The sequence below is a fragment of the Saccostrea echinata genome, unplaced genomic scaffold (genome assembly GCF_033153115.1).
Source record: "Saccostrea echinata isolate AGI-Se365-2 ecotype Australia unplaced genomic scaffold, CSIRO_AGI_Sech_v1 ptg000014l, whole genome shotgun sequence".
In the NCBI taxonomy this organism is placed as follows: Eukaryota; Metazoa; Mollusca; class Bivalvia; order Ostreida; family Ostreidae; genus Saccostrea; species Saccostrea echinata.
Window position 1 is genome coordinate 1,077,306 of NW_026889763.1, and position 17,096 is coordinate 1,094,401.

Genomic DNA, 17,096 nt, shown 5'->3' on the forward strand with positions numbered 1-17,096 from the left:
ATTGTTGCAAGTTTAACAGTTGTCATATTTATTTTTAGTTTAAGGTAATCATGTTGAAAATTACGTAAATTTAACAGGGCAAGCGATATTGCAACATAAAAGTATTCATAGACTACGATTTTCCTCTTTTGAATTTGAAATTAATTAATTAAATAAATAGCTGATGTTATAAAAAGAAAATCAAAATTTAACAAGCGTGTAAAGTTAACACATCTCCAAAGCTGTGAAAAATGATGTACAAAGGTGGGATATATGTCTTCATACATCGAGGTAATCTTCGTGGATATCTTATATTTTCTACAGAGCACGGGTAAATGATAACTCTTAAGTTTCGTAAACTTCGTGGACAACCAGAGTGGCAGCATATGGCAGAGCTTCCGGAGGATCGGTGTAGACCATGTCCCCCATTTTCTTGTCATATTTCCTTTTTTTAACTCTCAATCATTTTAACACGAGGCTGATATAAGATAAAGTAAAATTTCATTTAACAAGCGTTTAACTGTTTAATGTGTCGTAATCACATACGAAAGATCATAAACCAACCCCCGATTTTTAACATAGAAAATAATCAAAGCCATTAATAAGGACAGTAAATAATCAGTGCTCTAACTGTAAAAACAATGCTTTGGAGTTGGTAAACAATTTAATTGCAAGGAGGAGTGTTGAGGGGTAATTATCAGGTGACAAGCGCACGTGTTCACAGCATTGGCTTCCATTCATTGGGACGTATAGAGGGGTGTTTATGTTGAAATGAATTTTCACTGAGTTATTTAAAACCTAAAATAAATTTTATTTTATTGTATTTCATTAAAAAATGACTTATTACTTTTTTGACCGGTGTCTGACAGATTAGGTACATGTGTACGATGATTACGGAAGCACGTGGCAAAGGAATGTGTGAACATCTATAAATAACATCGTTAATGGCGGCCTACACGGAGACGATGAACATGCAGCTCAAATTAATTTGAACTTGCTTTTAAATTTAATTTAACTATCAAAACGTTATAAATATAACATTTTTAACAAGCCTACATTCCAACAATAACTTTCCGAAGTTATAAATACGGCGATAAACAGCAAGAAATTGCATAAGTCTCTAGGTAATACTACGGTATGTGCGTATGATAGCCGTGTTTCACATGAAAGAAAAACCTATCAAAATCCCATTGTGGTGTAAAATACGCACCCCTTTCTCACAGAAAATTATTTTGGGAAAAAAGTGCGTATTATATTCAGCCAAATACGGTACTTCTATGGCCTATATTAGTCAGAGATGCATGGAGGATGCTTCTAGTGTGTTTTATTGTACCAGTCAAGGTTTCAGATGCTGCAATTTCAGCTAAAGAATGACCAGGTTAATGTTTTTGGAGCAGGTTAAAGTTTTTGGAGCAGGTCTCATTTCCAAGTAACTATAAGCCCTATATTGACCAAACTTGCATGGATGATACATCTAAGGATGCACACTACTGGACTTGCTTCGGATGCTGGATCTGACATATATTTTCCGGATGAGTGACCAGGTTAAGGTTTTTGGAGCAGATCTCATTTCCAAGTAACTATAAGCCCTATACTGACCAAACTTGCATGGATGATACATCTAAGGATGCACACTACTGGACTTGCTTCGGATGCTGAATCTGACCTATATTTTCTGGATGAGTGACCAGGTTAAAGTTTTTGGAGTAGATGTCATTTCCAAGTATCTATAAACCCTATATTGACCAAACTTGCATGGATGATACATCTAAGGATGCACACTATTGGACTTGCTTCGGATGCTGGATCTGACCTATATTTTCTGGATGAGTGATCAGGTTAAGGTTTATGGAGCAGATCTCATTTCCAAGTAACTATAAGCCCTATATTGACCAAACTTGCATGGATGATACATCTAAGGATGCACACTACTGGACTTGCTTCGGATGCTGAATCTGACCTATATTTTCTGGATGAGTGACCAGGTTAAAGTTTTTGGAGCAGATGTCATTTCCAAGTATCTATAAACCCTATATTGACCGAACATGCATGGATGATACATTTAAGGATGCACACTACTGGACTTGCTTCGGATGCTGGATTTGACTTAAATTTTCTGGATGAGTGACCAGGTTAAAGTTTTTGGAGTAGATCTCATTTCCAAGTAACTATAAGGCCTATCTGAACCAAACTTGCATGGATGATGCATCAAGGGACGAACAATCTCAAAACTTGCTTCGGATGCTGGATTTGACTTACATTTTCTGGATGAGTGACTAGTTTTAAGTTTTCAGATAAGTCTATTCCCAAGTAACTGCAAGCCCTATCAGATCAAAATTGCATAAATGTTGCATCTAGGGATGCACACTCCTAGATTATTAGTTTAGTGTGGGACTTTGCCTTACTTAAAGACAACATTCGTTGAGGTGAGCTCTGTAATCTCTGATTACCTATGTTTAATATATTGAGTCATTTCTGTGTGAAAAAATGAGCATAAATTAAGCTTGAGATGTAATTCTTCTGTATTCTGACACTTGTAAGAAAAGAATTATGTTTCTTTTGCAGGGTACTACAGTTAATGAATTTAGTGGACTCCAGGATATCTCAGTGCGCATGTGAAAAATTAGACCTTGCCATCTTAAGTTTTTTTGAACAATTTAGAAAAATATATGTCGGGGACCAAGTTCCTAAAATGTCTAAGGTAAGATGAAAGCATTTTACAACATTGTTAATGATATGAAAAACTTTTTGTAATGCACACATTTGTATGAAATATATATATATATATATATACATGTACTGTAAACCACCTATTATTGCATCATCTTTTATTCCCATTTCGTCAGTTTGAAATCAATCTGTGACAATTTTCGCGACTGAGGAAGCATTCTCTAAAAATACAAAGCAAAATAATTGGTTTGCGGCGATTAATATTCGCTACTTAAAGTAGGTCACAAAACTCGCGGATATTTCTCTCATGCGAATAAAAGTTGGTTTACAGTGTATATTGCATTTCAAAAAAAGAACATGGTTACATGTAGTTTAGGATAAGGAGTTTTAAAGGTTGAGAAATGAATTAAACTTTTAAATACAAACAAAACATTGTTAGAGTGTGAATGTCTTTAATTGCAGTTTGCTTTGTAGGTTTATCGTCGTTTATCAGAGGTGTTAGGATTAAATGATGAATCTATGGTACTAAGTGTTTTTATTGGTAAAATGTAAGTATATTTTGTTTTGAACTTTGATACAAAATAAATTTAAGATGCAGTTTCTGTCAGTGATGTTGTTTCCCTCAGTTTTAATTAATTACTGTTGAAAATGAAGAGAGGGAATATAAAATTTGTATACTGTGGAATCATTTTGATTTGTTTGGGTAAAAGTTTGTGGGCAAGCAAAATTTTACTTGGTTGCAGGGACCTAATTTCATGGGTATCTTGTTTATACAGAAGATAAAATGAATTAATACGCTGAGAAAATAATCATTCATGGGGATGTTAATTCATGGGTAAGGGTAACCCACAAAATCCTCGAACATTTCCTCCACCCCACCCCCCCACCCCCTCATGTACAAAGATGATTCCACAATAATTTTTAATTTTAACAGACATCTAAATAAACATGTACATGTATATCCACATTTGACTGAAGATCTGAATTTTGATCTACTTTACAGAATTACAAACCTAAAGTATTGGGCCAGAAGTGAACAAATAACCTGGAAGACTTTACAGTTGTTGAATGATTTGTCTGTAGGGTACAGTTCTGTCCGAAAACTGGTCAAGTTAGACGCTGTACAGTTTGTGTTAAGTAATCATACAGTGAGTAAAAGATGTCTCTTTAAAATCCAGTTACAATGTTTTATGGTATACAGAAGATTTCAAGTTAATATTGTCATGAATTATTAGATCTGACAAATGATCATCTTCATACAGCATATGCATTTACGTGTAAGTGCATGTAGAAGTCAAAGGTGTAGATTATCATGTACTAGGAGCAGAAGAATCATATTCAGGAATATATTCTTGAGAATCTTTTTTAAAAGAAAATTCTTTAGAAGTAAAAATTAAGCAAAATAAATCAAATTCTTCCTGTTTCTGTTAATGTATAATTTTGATTGGTATTATAATTTTTTCAGAATGAGCATTTTCCATTCCTTGGTTTGAACATGAACAATCGTTCCTTTGCTGATATGCGATGTCGGACCACGTTTTACACAGCGTTAGCTCGACTCTTAATGGTGGATCTCCGCGAGGATGATGAGGACAAGTTTGAAGAATTTATGATTCCTTTAACATGTATGTCTGTGCTGTAACTAAGAACTTATAGTAATAATATTGAAAGGTTGGTTGTCATGCAGGGGCACCTGCGGAATATTTCTTCATGTAAATTTTACAAAGAAAATAATAAGGTTACATACCATCATATTTTACTCTCATGGCTTTGTTCCATCAAAATTTTCTATGTATATTGAAATTAATATTGTGGAAGAACATTTTACTTGCTATTAGAAATCTGTCATCTTTTACAGCATTATCAGACTTTAATAAATAAATTATTAGTTCTACCCTTAACAGCATTGCAAGACATCAAAATTGATCAATACATGTTTTCAATTTGATAATTTTTTCCCTTCAATTGAAAGCTGCCTTTGAGTCCGTGGGAACAATGTTGACAAATATGGACACACCTCAAAAGGAAGATGAAGCAAAGGTCAGTACACAAAGTTTAAGGGTCAATAACATGTACATCTATGTTGTTTTTCTAACATTTTATAAATGTGTTCAAAAATCTTGTGTTATATCACTTTTCTGTTGACAAGAATTGCAACTGATTATGTTCAGTGGATTAAATTCTATGTTGTAAAAGGTAAATCATAATGGTTAAAGCTTTATAACTTTAGTTGATTTATTTTTTTTTTTGAAACAGAGAGCTGTCGTTGGATTAGCCAGAGACTTGAGGGGAGTGGCTTTTGCTTTTAATACAAAGACCAGTTATATGATGTTCTTTGATTGGATGTATCCTTCTCAGCTTATTTGAATATACTTTCATTGTGTTACAATGATCACATAAACATGCACTAAATGTACTTTGTACATCATAAAAAAAGTGCTTCTGTATACATAAGATGTTCCCATCTTATATGGGGTGGGGTGGGATGTTAAAATGCCTATACAAACATACTTGAAAGTATGTTGTACATATATATGTATCATTGAATAGATAAAGTATCCCAGACATAAATTGGCTGTTGCATAAAGTGAATTGAGTCTTATAAAGCAGTACAGAGGTTCTTTATCTTTGATTTAGCAAGAAGATTTAGTAAATAAAAAATAACATGCATTCCATTTGTGTATTATACAATTATACATACAGCAGGTTATTGTTTATATGATCTGTATAAATATTGTTTAAAAGGAATTATGAAAAAAGTTTAACTTAATGGTTCAGATACCCCTCCTATACCCCCATCCTACACCGAGCCATAGAGGTGTGGTACCATGACCCAGCTGTCACCACCCCAGTGCTTAAACTGATGGCAGAGCTAGCCCAGAGTCGCTCCCAGAGGCTGCTGTTTGATGTCTCCTCTCCAAATGGGTACCTCCTTTTTAGGGAGGTCAGCAAAATGATTGACAGCTATGGTTGGTTCCGCCTCCTGTTTTATGTTTGTTACTCTGTCTTCCTGAATGTTATGCTTGAAATAATCTAATTCAAAAACAGTAGAAATTAAGTGATTGGCTGCAAATTTAAGCCTCGTAGTTACATTTCAAGTTTATATTTTTGATGATTTTGAATGTTTCATTTTCTTCTTTTTTTTCAGGGTCAAGATTATTAACACTAGGAGAAGTTCCTAAAGATCAGGTGTACACAATGAAATATCCTTTTTATCAGTCATTTATCGGGGGGGGGGGGGGGGGGGGGGGGGGGGGGAATTGTAGATGAAATTCATGTTGAAGGAAATCTGTTTTTAACTTGATTATGATTAATTTGATTTTGATGCCTTGTGATTTTACTAGAGAAGTTGCGATTTAATAAGTATTGTGACATGACCCGGCGAGTTTTCCTTTGAAGTCAGCCGTACAATAACTGCGATCTGCGATACAGAACACTTTTAGTGGGCGTTTCTTATGCAAATGAGCAGAAACTGTACTGTATCTGAAAAATATCAACGATACAGTACGATTTATTTTTAGCGATGACGGAACAGAATCCGTATCTTAAATAATATAGAAATAAGAATCAATCAAATCGCAAGATAGCGCTGTTAGTATTTATTCAAAATCTGAAATGAATTTAGAATCGAATTTTACAACGTAAAGTTACCAGTGGCTGATTCGAAAATTTTAGAAAGGAGGGAGTGGGGGCAGTACACAAATGGTTTTCTTCGAAAAAAAATGTCCAAACTAGAAAATCGGGAGTTTCGTGGTTGGTAGATTCATAAGCAGGCCAGACACTATATGTGCGTGATCATTTCGTGTTGATAAATTAAAAGTATATACAAATTTAGCAAACATAATTTTCGAAAGACAAAAAAAAAGAAAAAAAATAGAATGGGGGGGGTGTGTACCGACGTGCGTGAGTGAGTGCTGGATCTGCCTTTGTTTCTCTACATTTTGTTTCAAACATGAAGGTAATATGCCCCCTTTCTTACATCTGTTTATTTTAATTCGGAGCCAAGAATTTTGTATACACATGTATGACGACCGGTCAATGACATTGTCGGACATTTCTCTCAGAATACAAGCTCCCCGAAACATTTTTGCTTCAAATACAATTTCCCATATATGATTCTTATGTATCAAAATGTTTTGCACCAAATTCGTAGCTTAGGTTTAAAAAAAAATTCTGCAAGAGCTAAATAGAAATGAAAAAAACCTACGCAATCAAAATAAATTAAATTTTGGGAAAACACATTATATAATGCATCTCATAATTATAATTATTTAAATTGCTATCGCTCTCGCCTTAAGCCCCGCCCTGTATCTCCGATACAGTAAGAAACTCGTACTCTAAATATAACATAAAAGTTGAAAAGTCAGTATTTCAAAGTATTGATGAAATGAAGCATAATTAACAAATTTGGACAGATTTTAGTTGTCCCCCTTTGTTTGTCTGGATGATACATGTATTTGCAAAAAAAAAAAAATGTAATAAAAGTAACGAGACTTGTGGGGCTAATTCTGAAGGAACAATTAATCAGAAAATGAGCAGGGGTAATAAGTTTGTGCACTAGTTAATGCTTATGTAAATGAATCTCAACTTTACTATGAATTATTTGGAATGGTGGGCCTCTTGCCAAGAGACATTTGACTATTCAGATAGACAGGGTTTGTTCATGTACAGGGTATGTACATGTATCTATCCAATTTTTTAAGAAAGAAAACGGCTATTGTACTGGCTGTGTAACTCCTTAACTGTCCTTTACATTAAAAGGTATATCAGTGTGTTTCTCTATGCTGAAGGCAGCACTCTGTGGTAACTATGTCAACTTTGGTGTTTTCCGTCTCTATGGTGATAACGCCCTCGACAAAGCCTTTGGCATGTTTGTGAAGTTACTACTGTCAGTCACACAGAGGGATCTAATGGTGAGTCTGTGGATGCAGAATATAATATGGAGAGAGTGGAAAAATTGGTGTGCAGAGTCAGAGTACATGTAGTGTAAAGTGTAGACATACATTTTTATGTGTTGTATTAATTAACGCTATGTACGTGGTCACAAATTTTCCACTTTGTCCACGGAAATTTGTCACCGCGTACTTAAAGTATCTAAGACATAGAATGACAATCCAAGAATTCAGCATAATTTTCTACCCATGGATTGAACAAATTGTGATTCCGTGGAATTATGACACCGTGGAAAATAGTACATTTACAGTATTTGAATTTCAAAATGTACTATGGAATCATCATTTTTCATGGGGTCCAATAGAGACTGTCTTACCCAGAAATTTACATCCCCATAAACAATAGTTTTTCAATGTATATGGTCATTGAATATTCTTTTTATTAAAGTGCCACGAAATGCATCAAATCCCCATGTAAATGTTACTGACATTTTAACACTGAACCCTCGCAGTATAATGATTCCACAGTACTTGTTTTTATGACAAGTCATAAAAGCAGTGACAATTTGTTGATCTTTGACAGGACTACCCTAAACTGAGTCAGAATTATTATGGACTTCTAGAGTGTCTGGCCAATGATCATATGGCATTTATCAGCAGTTTAGAACCACAAGTCTTTCTCTACATCCTGGCCACGATATCTGAGGGCCTAACAGCATTAGGTAAAGACATTAACAAAAAATTGATATCTGTATAGAGAGAAATAATTTATGTTTAGCTATTGTTGATATACCTGTATACATGTACATGTATTTGCTTTTTCAAGAAATTTTTTAGAGTCGAACAATGAATGTGTTATGGTTAAGTAGAACCATTGTATTAAAAAATTATGAAAAATACTTGCAATCAGGTGCAAAGGGTGGGTGGGGGTAACTGACATTTTAAATTTTACTTTGCAGTATAGCTGAAATTTTGAGTTTGCAAGGATTGTAAAGTTTTGCTGTGTCAGAAATGACCTTTCAATTGATAAAATGGAATGGGGTTAGATCTGTGGAAAAATTTCTCAATATTTTTATCCCTCAGATTAAGAATAAACTCTCCATTGTATTAATAGTTAGCAAATGGAGCTCTGTTCGAGGTAAGATGTCACAGACTTCAAAATACATGTATTGTTTAAAAGTGAAAATGTATACCCTCTCTTTTGCTTGGTTAATTTTAGAATGTGTACCGTGCACTCTGAAAATCATTTTAAATATACCTGTTTATTATTTATTGTCATGTCCTAAAGCTTTGTTTGGAAGAAATTGTTTTAATAATCAATGGTTACAGGGTGGCTGTTTGTGAAACATGTATTTTTATTGAGTATTGAAAGTGACATATAATTTACAGTGTTAATTTTTGAAATGCTGAATTGTGTTGGTACAAAAATATTTGAATGATGATTGTTTATTAAGCAAAGTTCAGTTGTGCTAAGTGCATAGAAATACAGTTAAACCTCATTATCTCGAACCTGAAAGGTGTTTTGGGAAATTTATCTTTCTTTAAACAGCTGATGCAAACTTTCTCCTAGCATGATCTATGAGTAATAAATATTACTATGAAATTACTAATTTTCATGGAGGTCGTTTTTTTTGGGGGGGGGGGGGGGGGGGGGAGTATGAAGAGATCCACAAATTCATCTTCAACACAAATTGTAAAATTCCATTTATATAACTACGCAAACAAGTCTTCTTCCATGAAATCAAATCCCCACAAACCCATATTTTTTCCTCAAACCTTGAAAATCTGACCCCATAAAAATATGTGATTTTACAGTATGTGTCATATTCATAGCAATGAATTTTGTTAACATTATTTTGTGTAGATACAATGGTGTGTACTGGGTGCTGTGCTACACTGGATACTGTCATCACTTACTTGTTTAAGAACCTCACAATCAAAAAGAAGAAACGAAATCACATGCAGCAAAACGAGGCTTTTCTCCGAATCCTAGAACTTCATCCTGAAATCCTTCAACAGGTAACAGGGCTGTAAAAAGGCACTTAACTGTAAACATGAGTTTATGTGCTGTAAAGAGACATTAACACATGGTTAGGAATTACTGTAGACATGAGTCACTGAAGAATGTAAACTGTACATATTAGTTACTGCAACTTTGGGAATACTTTTTTTGTGCATATACATGTACATGTATGTACTATTTTAAACGAGGATTTTTTTGGGGGAGGGGGGAGCTATTTACAAATCGACTCTGTAATAGCTATCATTTTGTTATGCCCCGCCATGAATATGGCCGGGGCATATAGTGTTTGTCATGTCCGTCTTCCGTCCTTCCGTCCTTCTGTCCTTCCGTCACACTTTGTGTTTAGCTCTGTTCAAAGCTCAGTTTCAAAGAAACTATCCAAGATATTTTTATCAAACTTCATATGCTGATAGATATTGATGAGGGCTATGCAACTGCATCAACATTTTTTGACCTTGACCTTTCCTTTGACCTTGACCTCACTTTTCTTAAATTAGTGTTTAGCTCAGTTTTAAAGATACCATTCAAGATAGTGTAATCAAACTTCATATGTTGATACATACTGATGTAAGCTATTCAATTGCATCAACATTTTTTTGACCTTGACCTTTATTTTGACCTTGACCTCATTTTCTTAAATTAATGTTTAGCTCTGTTTTAATGAGACCATTCAAGATATTTTTAACAAACTTCATATGCTGATACATACTGATGAGAGCTATTCAACTGCATCAATATTTTTTACCTTGACCTTTCCTTTGACCTTGACCTCACTTTTCTTAAATAAGTTTTTAGCTCAGTTTTAAAGATACCATTCAAGATAGTGTTATCAAACTTCATATGCTGATACATACTGATGAGAGCTATTCAACTGCATCAACATTTTTTGACCTTGACTTTTCCTTTGACCTTGACCTCACTTTTCTTAAATTAGTGTCAAACTTCATATGCTGATACATACTGATGAGAACTATTCAACTGCATCAATATTTTTTGACCTTGACCTTTCCTTTGACCTTGACCTCACTTTTCTTAAATTAGTGTTTAGCTCAGTTTTAAAGAAACCATTCATAATATTTTCATCAAACTTCATATGCTAATACATACTGATGTAACCTTTTCAACTGCATCAACATTTTTTGACCTTGACCTTTTCTTAAATTAGTGTCAAACTTCATATGCTGATACATACTGATGAGAGCTATTCAACTGCATCAATTTTTTTTTACCTTGACCTTTCCTTTGACCTTGACCTCACTTTTCTTAAATTAGTGTTTAGCTCAGTTTTAAAGAAACCATTCATAATATTTTCATCAAACTTCATATGCTAATACATACTGATGTAACCTTTTCAACTACATCAACATTTTTTGATCTTGACCTTTCCTTTGATCTTGACCTCACTTTTCTTAAATTAGTTTCTGAATCAAACGTCATATGCTGATACATACTGATGTAAGCTATTCAACTGCAGCAATATTTTTTGACCTTGACCTTTCCTTTGACCTTGACCTCACTTTTCTCAATTTGTGTTAAAATGTTGCATTACTAATATACCCTTGGCGGGGCATTCATGTCCTATGGACATATTTCTAGTTTTCAGAAGTAATTTTGATTGGCATACCTGTATTTTACTCAATATTACAGATGCTGTCCACTGTACTTAACATTATCATGTTTGAAGATTGTCGAAATCAGTGGTCAATGTCACGGCCTTTGTTAGGTCTGATTTTGCTCAACGAAGAGGTGAGTACATTTTCCTTCACTTGAAATCTGTTGAGCTCATTGCTACTGTAGCCTTCATTTTCCAATACGTTTTATTTCCATTAGTGAACTCTTCAAAATTAGAGGCGCGTTTGGTCGTTTGATAGGGACAGCATGGCGTTGCGGATAATACAAAACATGCCAATCTCAATCCAATTTTAATGTTAAATGTATTTGTCATTCCAATTAAAGAATAGAAGAACTAAAAGACATATGTAAGAGAGCGAGAACCCTACATTTATCATTCATTAATAAAAAATACGACATTTCCTAGGCATGTGTATTGTATTTAGATGTACCATACGATAAATAGATACATACGATCACCAATAGATATAAATTGATATCGTTGTCATTCCTACTCTTGATGTATATAAAGTCCACAACAATAAAATATTTCATTTGCATTTTCTTAGGATTTGTTCATCGACATTCAACATATTGTTTACATGTTTACGTTACGTTTGTCCCTGAAATCCCGCGAGATTTGTACATTTTCCGACTTTTTCACAAAAGAGCGCACTAAGAAGTATAACTCTTTCATAGTGGAAATATAACGTATTGGCTGGAGGACTTCCTGTGAAATCACTAATTTTGATGGGGTTTAATTTTCATTGTTTTTGAGGTATGGAGAGTAGCACGAATTTAAGACCACCACAAAATGTAAAATTTCATATGCATTACTACTAAACGTTCTCCAACCATGAAATCAAATCCCCAAATACCAATTTTTTTTTTCCTCAGACCTCAAAAATTTGACCCCAGGAAAATATGTGATTTTACAGTAATAGGTTTAGCTTTCTTAGGGATATTGTATGTTTGTGTGTGTGTTGCAGAGGAAAGAATTTCATGTTTCTTTATACACTCGTAGTGAAAGACCAAAATACTTGTATAAACTGTAAGGATTAAAATTGCAGCCAATGAAGAAGAAATGCTTGTTATTCATAAGACTAATACAATTTTTCTTTCCCTGCTGAAAGTCATTGATTTACTTAGATAATTTGAAAATAGCAACAAGTTTGCTTTTTTAGCTCACCTGAGCTGAAAGCACCCGTTGTCCGTCGTCCGTCTGTCTGTCCGTCCGTCCGTCTGTAAACTTTTCACATTTTCAACTTCTCAAGAACCACTGGGCCACTTTTAACCAAACTTGAAACAAAGTATCCTTGGGTGAAGGGGAGTTCAAATTGTTAAAATAAAGGGCCAAGTCCCCTTACAAGGGGATATAATCAAGAAAAGACAAAAATAAAAAATCTTCTTATCAAGAACCACTGGGCCAAAAAAGCTGAAACTTATGTGGAAGCATCCTGGGATAGTGTAAAATTTAAATTGTTAAAATCATGACCCCCTGGGGTAGGGTGGGGCCACAATAGGGAATCCAGGTTTTATATTGAAATATATAAGAAAAATCTTTAAAAATCTTCTTCTCACGAACCACTGGGCAAGAAATGCTGAAACTTATGTGGAAGCATCCTGGGATAGTGTAGATGCTAAATTGTTCAAATCATGACCCCCGGGGGTAGGGCGGGGCCACAATAGGGAATCCAAGTTTTACATTGAAATATGTAAGAAAAATCTTTAAAAATCTTCTTCTCAAGAACAACTGGGCCAGAAAAACTGAAACTTATATGGAAGCATCCTGGGGTAGTGTAGATGCTAAATTGTAAAAATCATGATCCCTGGGGGTAGGGCGGGACCACAATAGAGAATCCAAGTTTTACATTGAAATATGTAAGAAAAATCTTTAAAAATCCTCTTCTCAAGAACAACTGGGCCAGAAAAACTGAAACTTATGTGGAAGCATCCTGGGATAGTGTAGATTTTAAATTGTTAAAAATCATGACCCCCGGGGGTAGGGCGGAGCCACAATAGGTATTACAAGGGGGAAATCTGGTAAAGAACAGCATGGCCAAAGTTACTCAGGTGAGCGATGTGGCCCATGGGCCTCTTGTCTCCATTTTGCTTGGTGCAGTTCCAAGAAGTAGTCCTGGTATTTTTGGATGTCATTTTCATGAAGTGCAAAAGAAGGGAACTTGCATATTGGAGATGCATTTACAAGTTCTTTCACCATGTTCACATGGCATAAGTTTAACCCCCACCCCCTCACCCCAACTCACCCACTCCACAATTTGATTCCACTTTTTACAGCATGCTTGTCATGCAGTTTGCTACTCATCTTCTGGAGCTGTGATTTTATCAGGTATAATATTTTATTTCAGTATTTCAACAAGTTGAGGGACAGCATAATTGCTAGTCAACCTCCAGATAAACAACAGACAATGATGCAGTGTTTTGAAAATCTGATGAGTGGAATTGAAAGGTCATTGCACACAAAGAATAGAGATAAGTAAGGATTACATTATGTAAAAAATATATATATTGATTAACGTAATATTGACATTACGTAAAAAAATATATATTGATTAATGTTTGAGTAAAATGTGCAACATGATTCTTTTATGGAAAGAAATAAGTATCTAATTGATTTTGAAAATTTTTTAAAGTTTAGTTTAAGTCAATATGTACATGTAGTTTAAACACTTGAGCCCATAACCATTGTCACTTTAAAAATCTGAATGATTCATTTTAGATTTACACAGAATCTATCCCTGTTCAGAAGAGATGTGAATGATTCCTTGAAAGCTCCCAATGGACAGAGTCCCACAAACTCAACACATTTTCTGGATATGATGAGCTAGTACAGGGACATCACTCTGTAATCATGTGACAGAGTGAGCCAATCATATGTGTTCACATTGACATTCCTGATCATGTGTAAAATGTGATGAGATTGGTGAATAGATTAATAATGTAAAAAGCAATGTGACTGGTTGATATACTTAAGCTTTCTTGTCTGGTGATGAAAAAGGTGCATGTTAGTGCTATTTAATACAATATCATTTCTGAAATGAGGAACTTGGATGAACTAATTTGTTGTGAATGGATGTGGTATACTTTATGGGTGACATCATCTGCTATTGGTGTAACTAAGTGCTACTGTGTAGGGGGTGTACCAATAGTGCTTTGTGTTTATTGTTATGGGTTTTTATTTGATGTTATAGTGCCAAATATTTGGTACTAATGCACCATATGGTGTGGAATAAAATTCAAACTGAATTTACTTGTTTTATTTTTTTGTTTTTTGTTTATTTTTTGTTTGTTTTTATTGTCAATTAACAATGGCTATTTCCATTCTCATGTCGATACGATATATCCTTGTGAACTTGAGATAAAAGATACCACAGAGTCTGACACATGTGTTTCATATTTGGATATTTTATTTGAAAAAGACGTTAATGGTAATCTAACAACCAAGCTTTATGATAAACGTGATGACTTCAACTTTTCAATCGTCAACTTCCTTTACTTATGCAGCAATATACCTTCATCACCTGCATACGGGGTATATATCTCTCAGTTGATTCGATACGCAAGAGCATGCTCTACGTATGTACAATTTCTAAAACGAGGTAAATTATTGACAAATAAGTTGATGAAACAATTATATCAGCTGTCTCGTTTAAAGTCATCATTTCGTAAGTTCCATGGTCGATACAATGACCTTGTCAGCAAATACAATTTATCATTGAATCAAATGCTGACTGACATTTTTCACACTAATTGTTAGGCCATTATTTACACACTGAATTGTCGACGGATTTTTCCGTTATTTCCCGATCATGACAAGGAGCACACGGCGGGTGTGACCGGTCGGCAGGGGATGCTCACTCCTCCATGGCACCTGATCCCACCTCTGATGTTTGGAGGTCCGTGTTTGCTCTGCTCCTATTTTGTATTGATTAATGGACTTTTGAGCTTGAATACTGTTCGTTATCTCCATATATTTCATTTTCTGCATTTCTTCAGAATTTTAACATCGGAATGTACATTATTTACCATATTCATGGTAAGTGACTTGATATAACCTAAGTACAGTGCCCAGTATATTTGTTATTTTTTGCCCTTTCACATTTGCAAACAATTTTTGCCACCTGTTAAATTCATCAAGAAACAATTTTGTTAGAGATAATACTACCTTCCTTGAATTTGAGCTGTTTTAAATCCACCTGCTTGTGACAAGGGGAAGGGGAGTGAAAATAAAATGGGGGCAAAATTATCCTGTACACAGTATTACACCACTGTATTGAAGTTGTTGGAAAAAATCCCAGGATTTTTTTTTACTGTTTGTCCCTTTTGATGATTATAGATACATGTACATTATGATAGCTGTTTTATTGAGTGGCATAGCTACAATCACACTTGTTCATTTTGGGTCCTTCAGTATTGTTTATGATGGATTGCTAAGAAACTTGATGACACGACAGGGAGCGTCATTGCTAAAGGGATATGTAGTGATTAGAGTACCGTGAAACACTGATAATTTCAGCAGACAGCTGAAATTAATTCAATGATTCCATTTATTGTTAAATTTCAGAAGATTTCGGGAATTGTCGGGGGTTGGAGATGCATTTCAATTAGTAAACTTTCACACTTTGAAATATTTCTAAAAAGTAAAATAAAAGCGAAATTTTCAACCATGAATATCCTTTCATATAATAAGAGGGGTTTGTGTTGGGGGATGTTAGCTGGAAATATTTCTGAAAAGTGAAATAAAAATTGTCATCCATGAAAATCCTTTGATATATTAATGTTGGTGGCTATCACAGAAAAAACGTCTTTATTTCATGCTGTACATGCGAAATCTTTGGAGGGGTACTTTTCTAAAATGAGGGGATCCAAAGTTATTTATAGCTAATTTGACCATACCAGTTTAAATTCAACCCTGAAAATTATAAAGGGGGGGGGGGGTGTAGTTCCAGGTCAACTGCTTGGTCCACTCTTCATTAATATTTCCTCATTACCTTGGCTCAACAAAGTTGAAATTATTTTCTGCTATAAACTTGGTGTCAGCAACCTTTGTACAAGTTTATGGAGCAGGTCCTTTCCCCAAGCAACTAACCCCCTCCCCCCCCCCCCCCCTTACTTTAATCCAGCATTATGTGAGTACTGAATCCACTACCGATATTGTCAGTTTTCATCAGATCTGTTTTAGTTTTACATCCGTCAAATCCCATTTGAGGCAGGATTACTGTAGTATACCTGTTCATTTCTTGATACATTATGACTACAAGTTTGGTCCAGGGAGTGACATTGGCAGTATACTAGTTCCAAACACATTAGCAGCTAGCTACTGGTACAGAAAAAAAGCTGCATCCAAATGAAAGCATGACTTGTAGTGACGGAGCATTTTTATGCTTCACCACTGCAATCTTAATATATAAAGCTCCTTACCATTGAAACCGTATTCTCTCCATCTGTTTGTCTTTTGACTTGTGAGTCGATCTATGCTGACAGTTCCTATTTCATTCACCTTCAATCATTTTTACGAATATGCAAAATCTCAATTGAAGGGGAGAAGGGCAAAAAAAAAATTCCAGAAAAAAAAAAACGAAAAGCAAAAAATAAACATTTTGAGGTGGGGGGGGGGGGTGTAGGTTTTAAATATTTCGTTATCGTCGAAGAATTTGACCAGACTGCAACAAAATTAAAGTGGAGGGTGGGAAACTACACTGTAGCTGTTTATGACATTTTCCTATTTAATAGCTAAACATTTTCAGAAAAAAGTGGGGACCAGTTCCGCTACACCCCCCCTTTCACACCCTCCCGATAGTGCGTGCCTGTTAGTGTCTGTGCATTTGACGTGACTTGGTTCATTGTGTATTTGTCGAGTTCGTAAACTCTATTTTTGTTCTGTTTGTTTGATTTTGGGT

At 34.8% G+C, this 17,096-nt stretch overlaps 1 protein-coding gene across 1 annotated transcript in view; it reads left to right on the plus strand.

Annotated features, from left to right (window-relative positions):
- Positions 1 to 14,446, plus strand: part of LOC133186610 (exportin-7-like) — a 28,171-nt gene extending 13,725 nt beyond the window's left edge. Inside the window, exons 16-29 of the mRNA XM_061321839.1 lie at positions 2,545 to 2,680; positions 3,124 to 3,197; positions 3,653 to 3,797; positions 4,115 to 4,274; positions 4,622 to 4,689; positions 4,906 to 4,994; positions 5,428 to 5,618; positions 5,798 to 5,852; positions 7,403 to 7,562; positions 8,125 to 8,263; positions 9,406 to 9,560; positions 11,212 to 11,310; positions 13,545 to 13,672; positions 13,916 to 14,446. Of these exons, the coding sequence (XP_061177823.1) occupies positions 2,545 to 2,680; positions 3,124 to 3,197; positions 3,653 to 3,797; positions 4,115 to 4,274; positions 4,622 to 4,689; positions 4,906 to 4,994; positions 5,428 to 5,618; positions 5,798 to 5,852; positions 7,403 to 7,562; positions 8,125 to 8,263; positions 9,406 to 9,560; positions 11,212 to 11,310; positions 13,545 to 13,672; positions 13,916 to 14,024 (1,708 nt within the window). The 3' untranslated portion in view covers positions 14,025 to 14,446. The remainder of the gene's footprint in view (positions 1 to 2,544; positions 2,681 to 3,123; positions 3,198 to 3,652; positions 3,798 to 4,114; positions 4,275 to 4,621; positions 4,690 to 4,905; positions 4,995 to 5,427; positions 5,619 to 5,797; positions 5,853 to 7,402; positions 7,563 to 8,124; positions 8,264 to 9,405; positions 9,561 to 11,211; positions 11,311 to 13,544; positions 13,673 to 13,915) is intronic.
- The last annotated feature ends 2,650 nt before the right edge of the window (positions 14,447 to 17,096 follow it).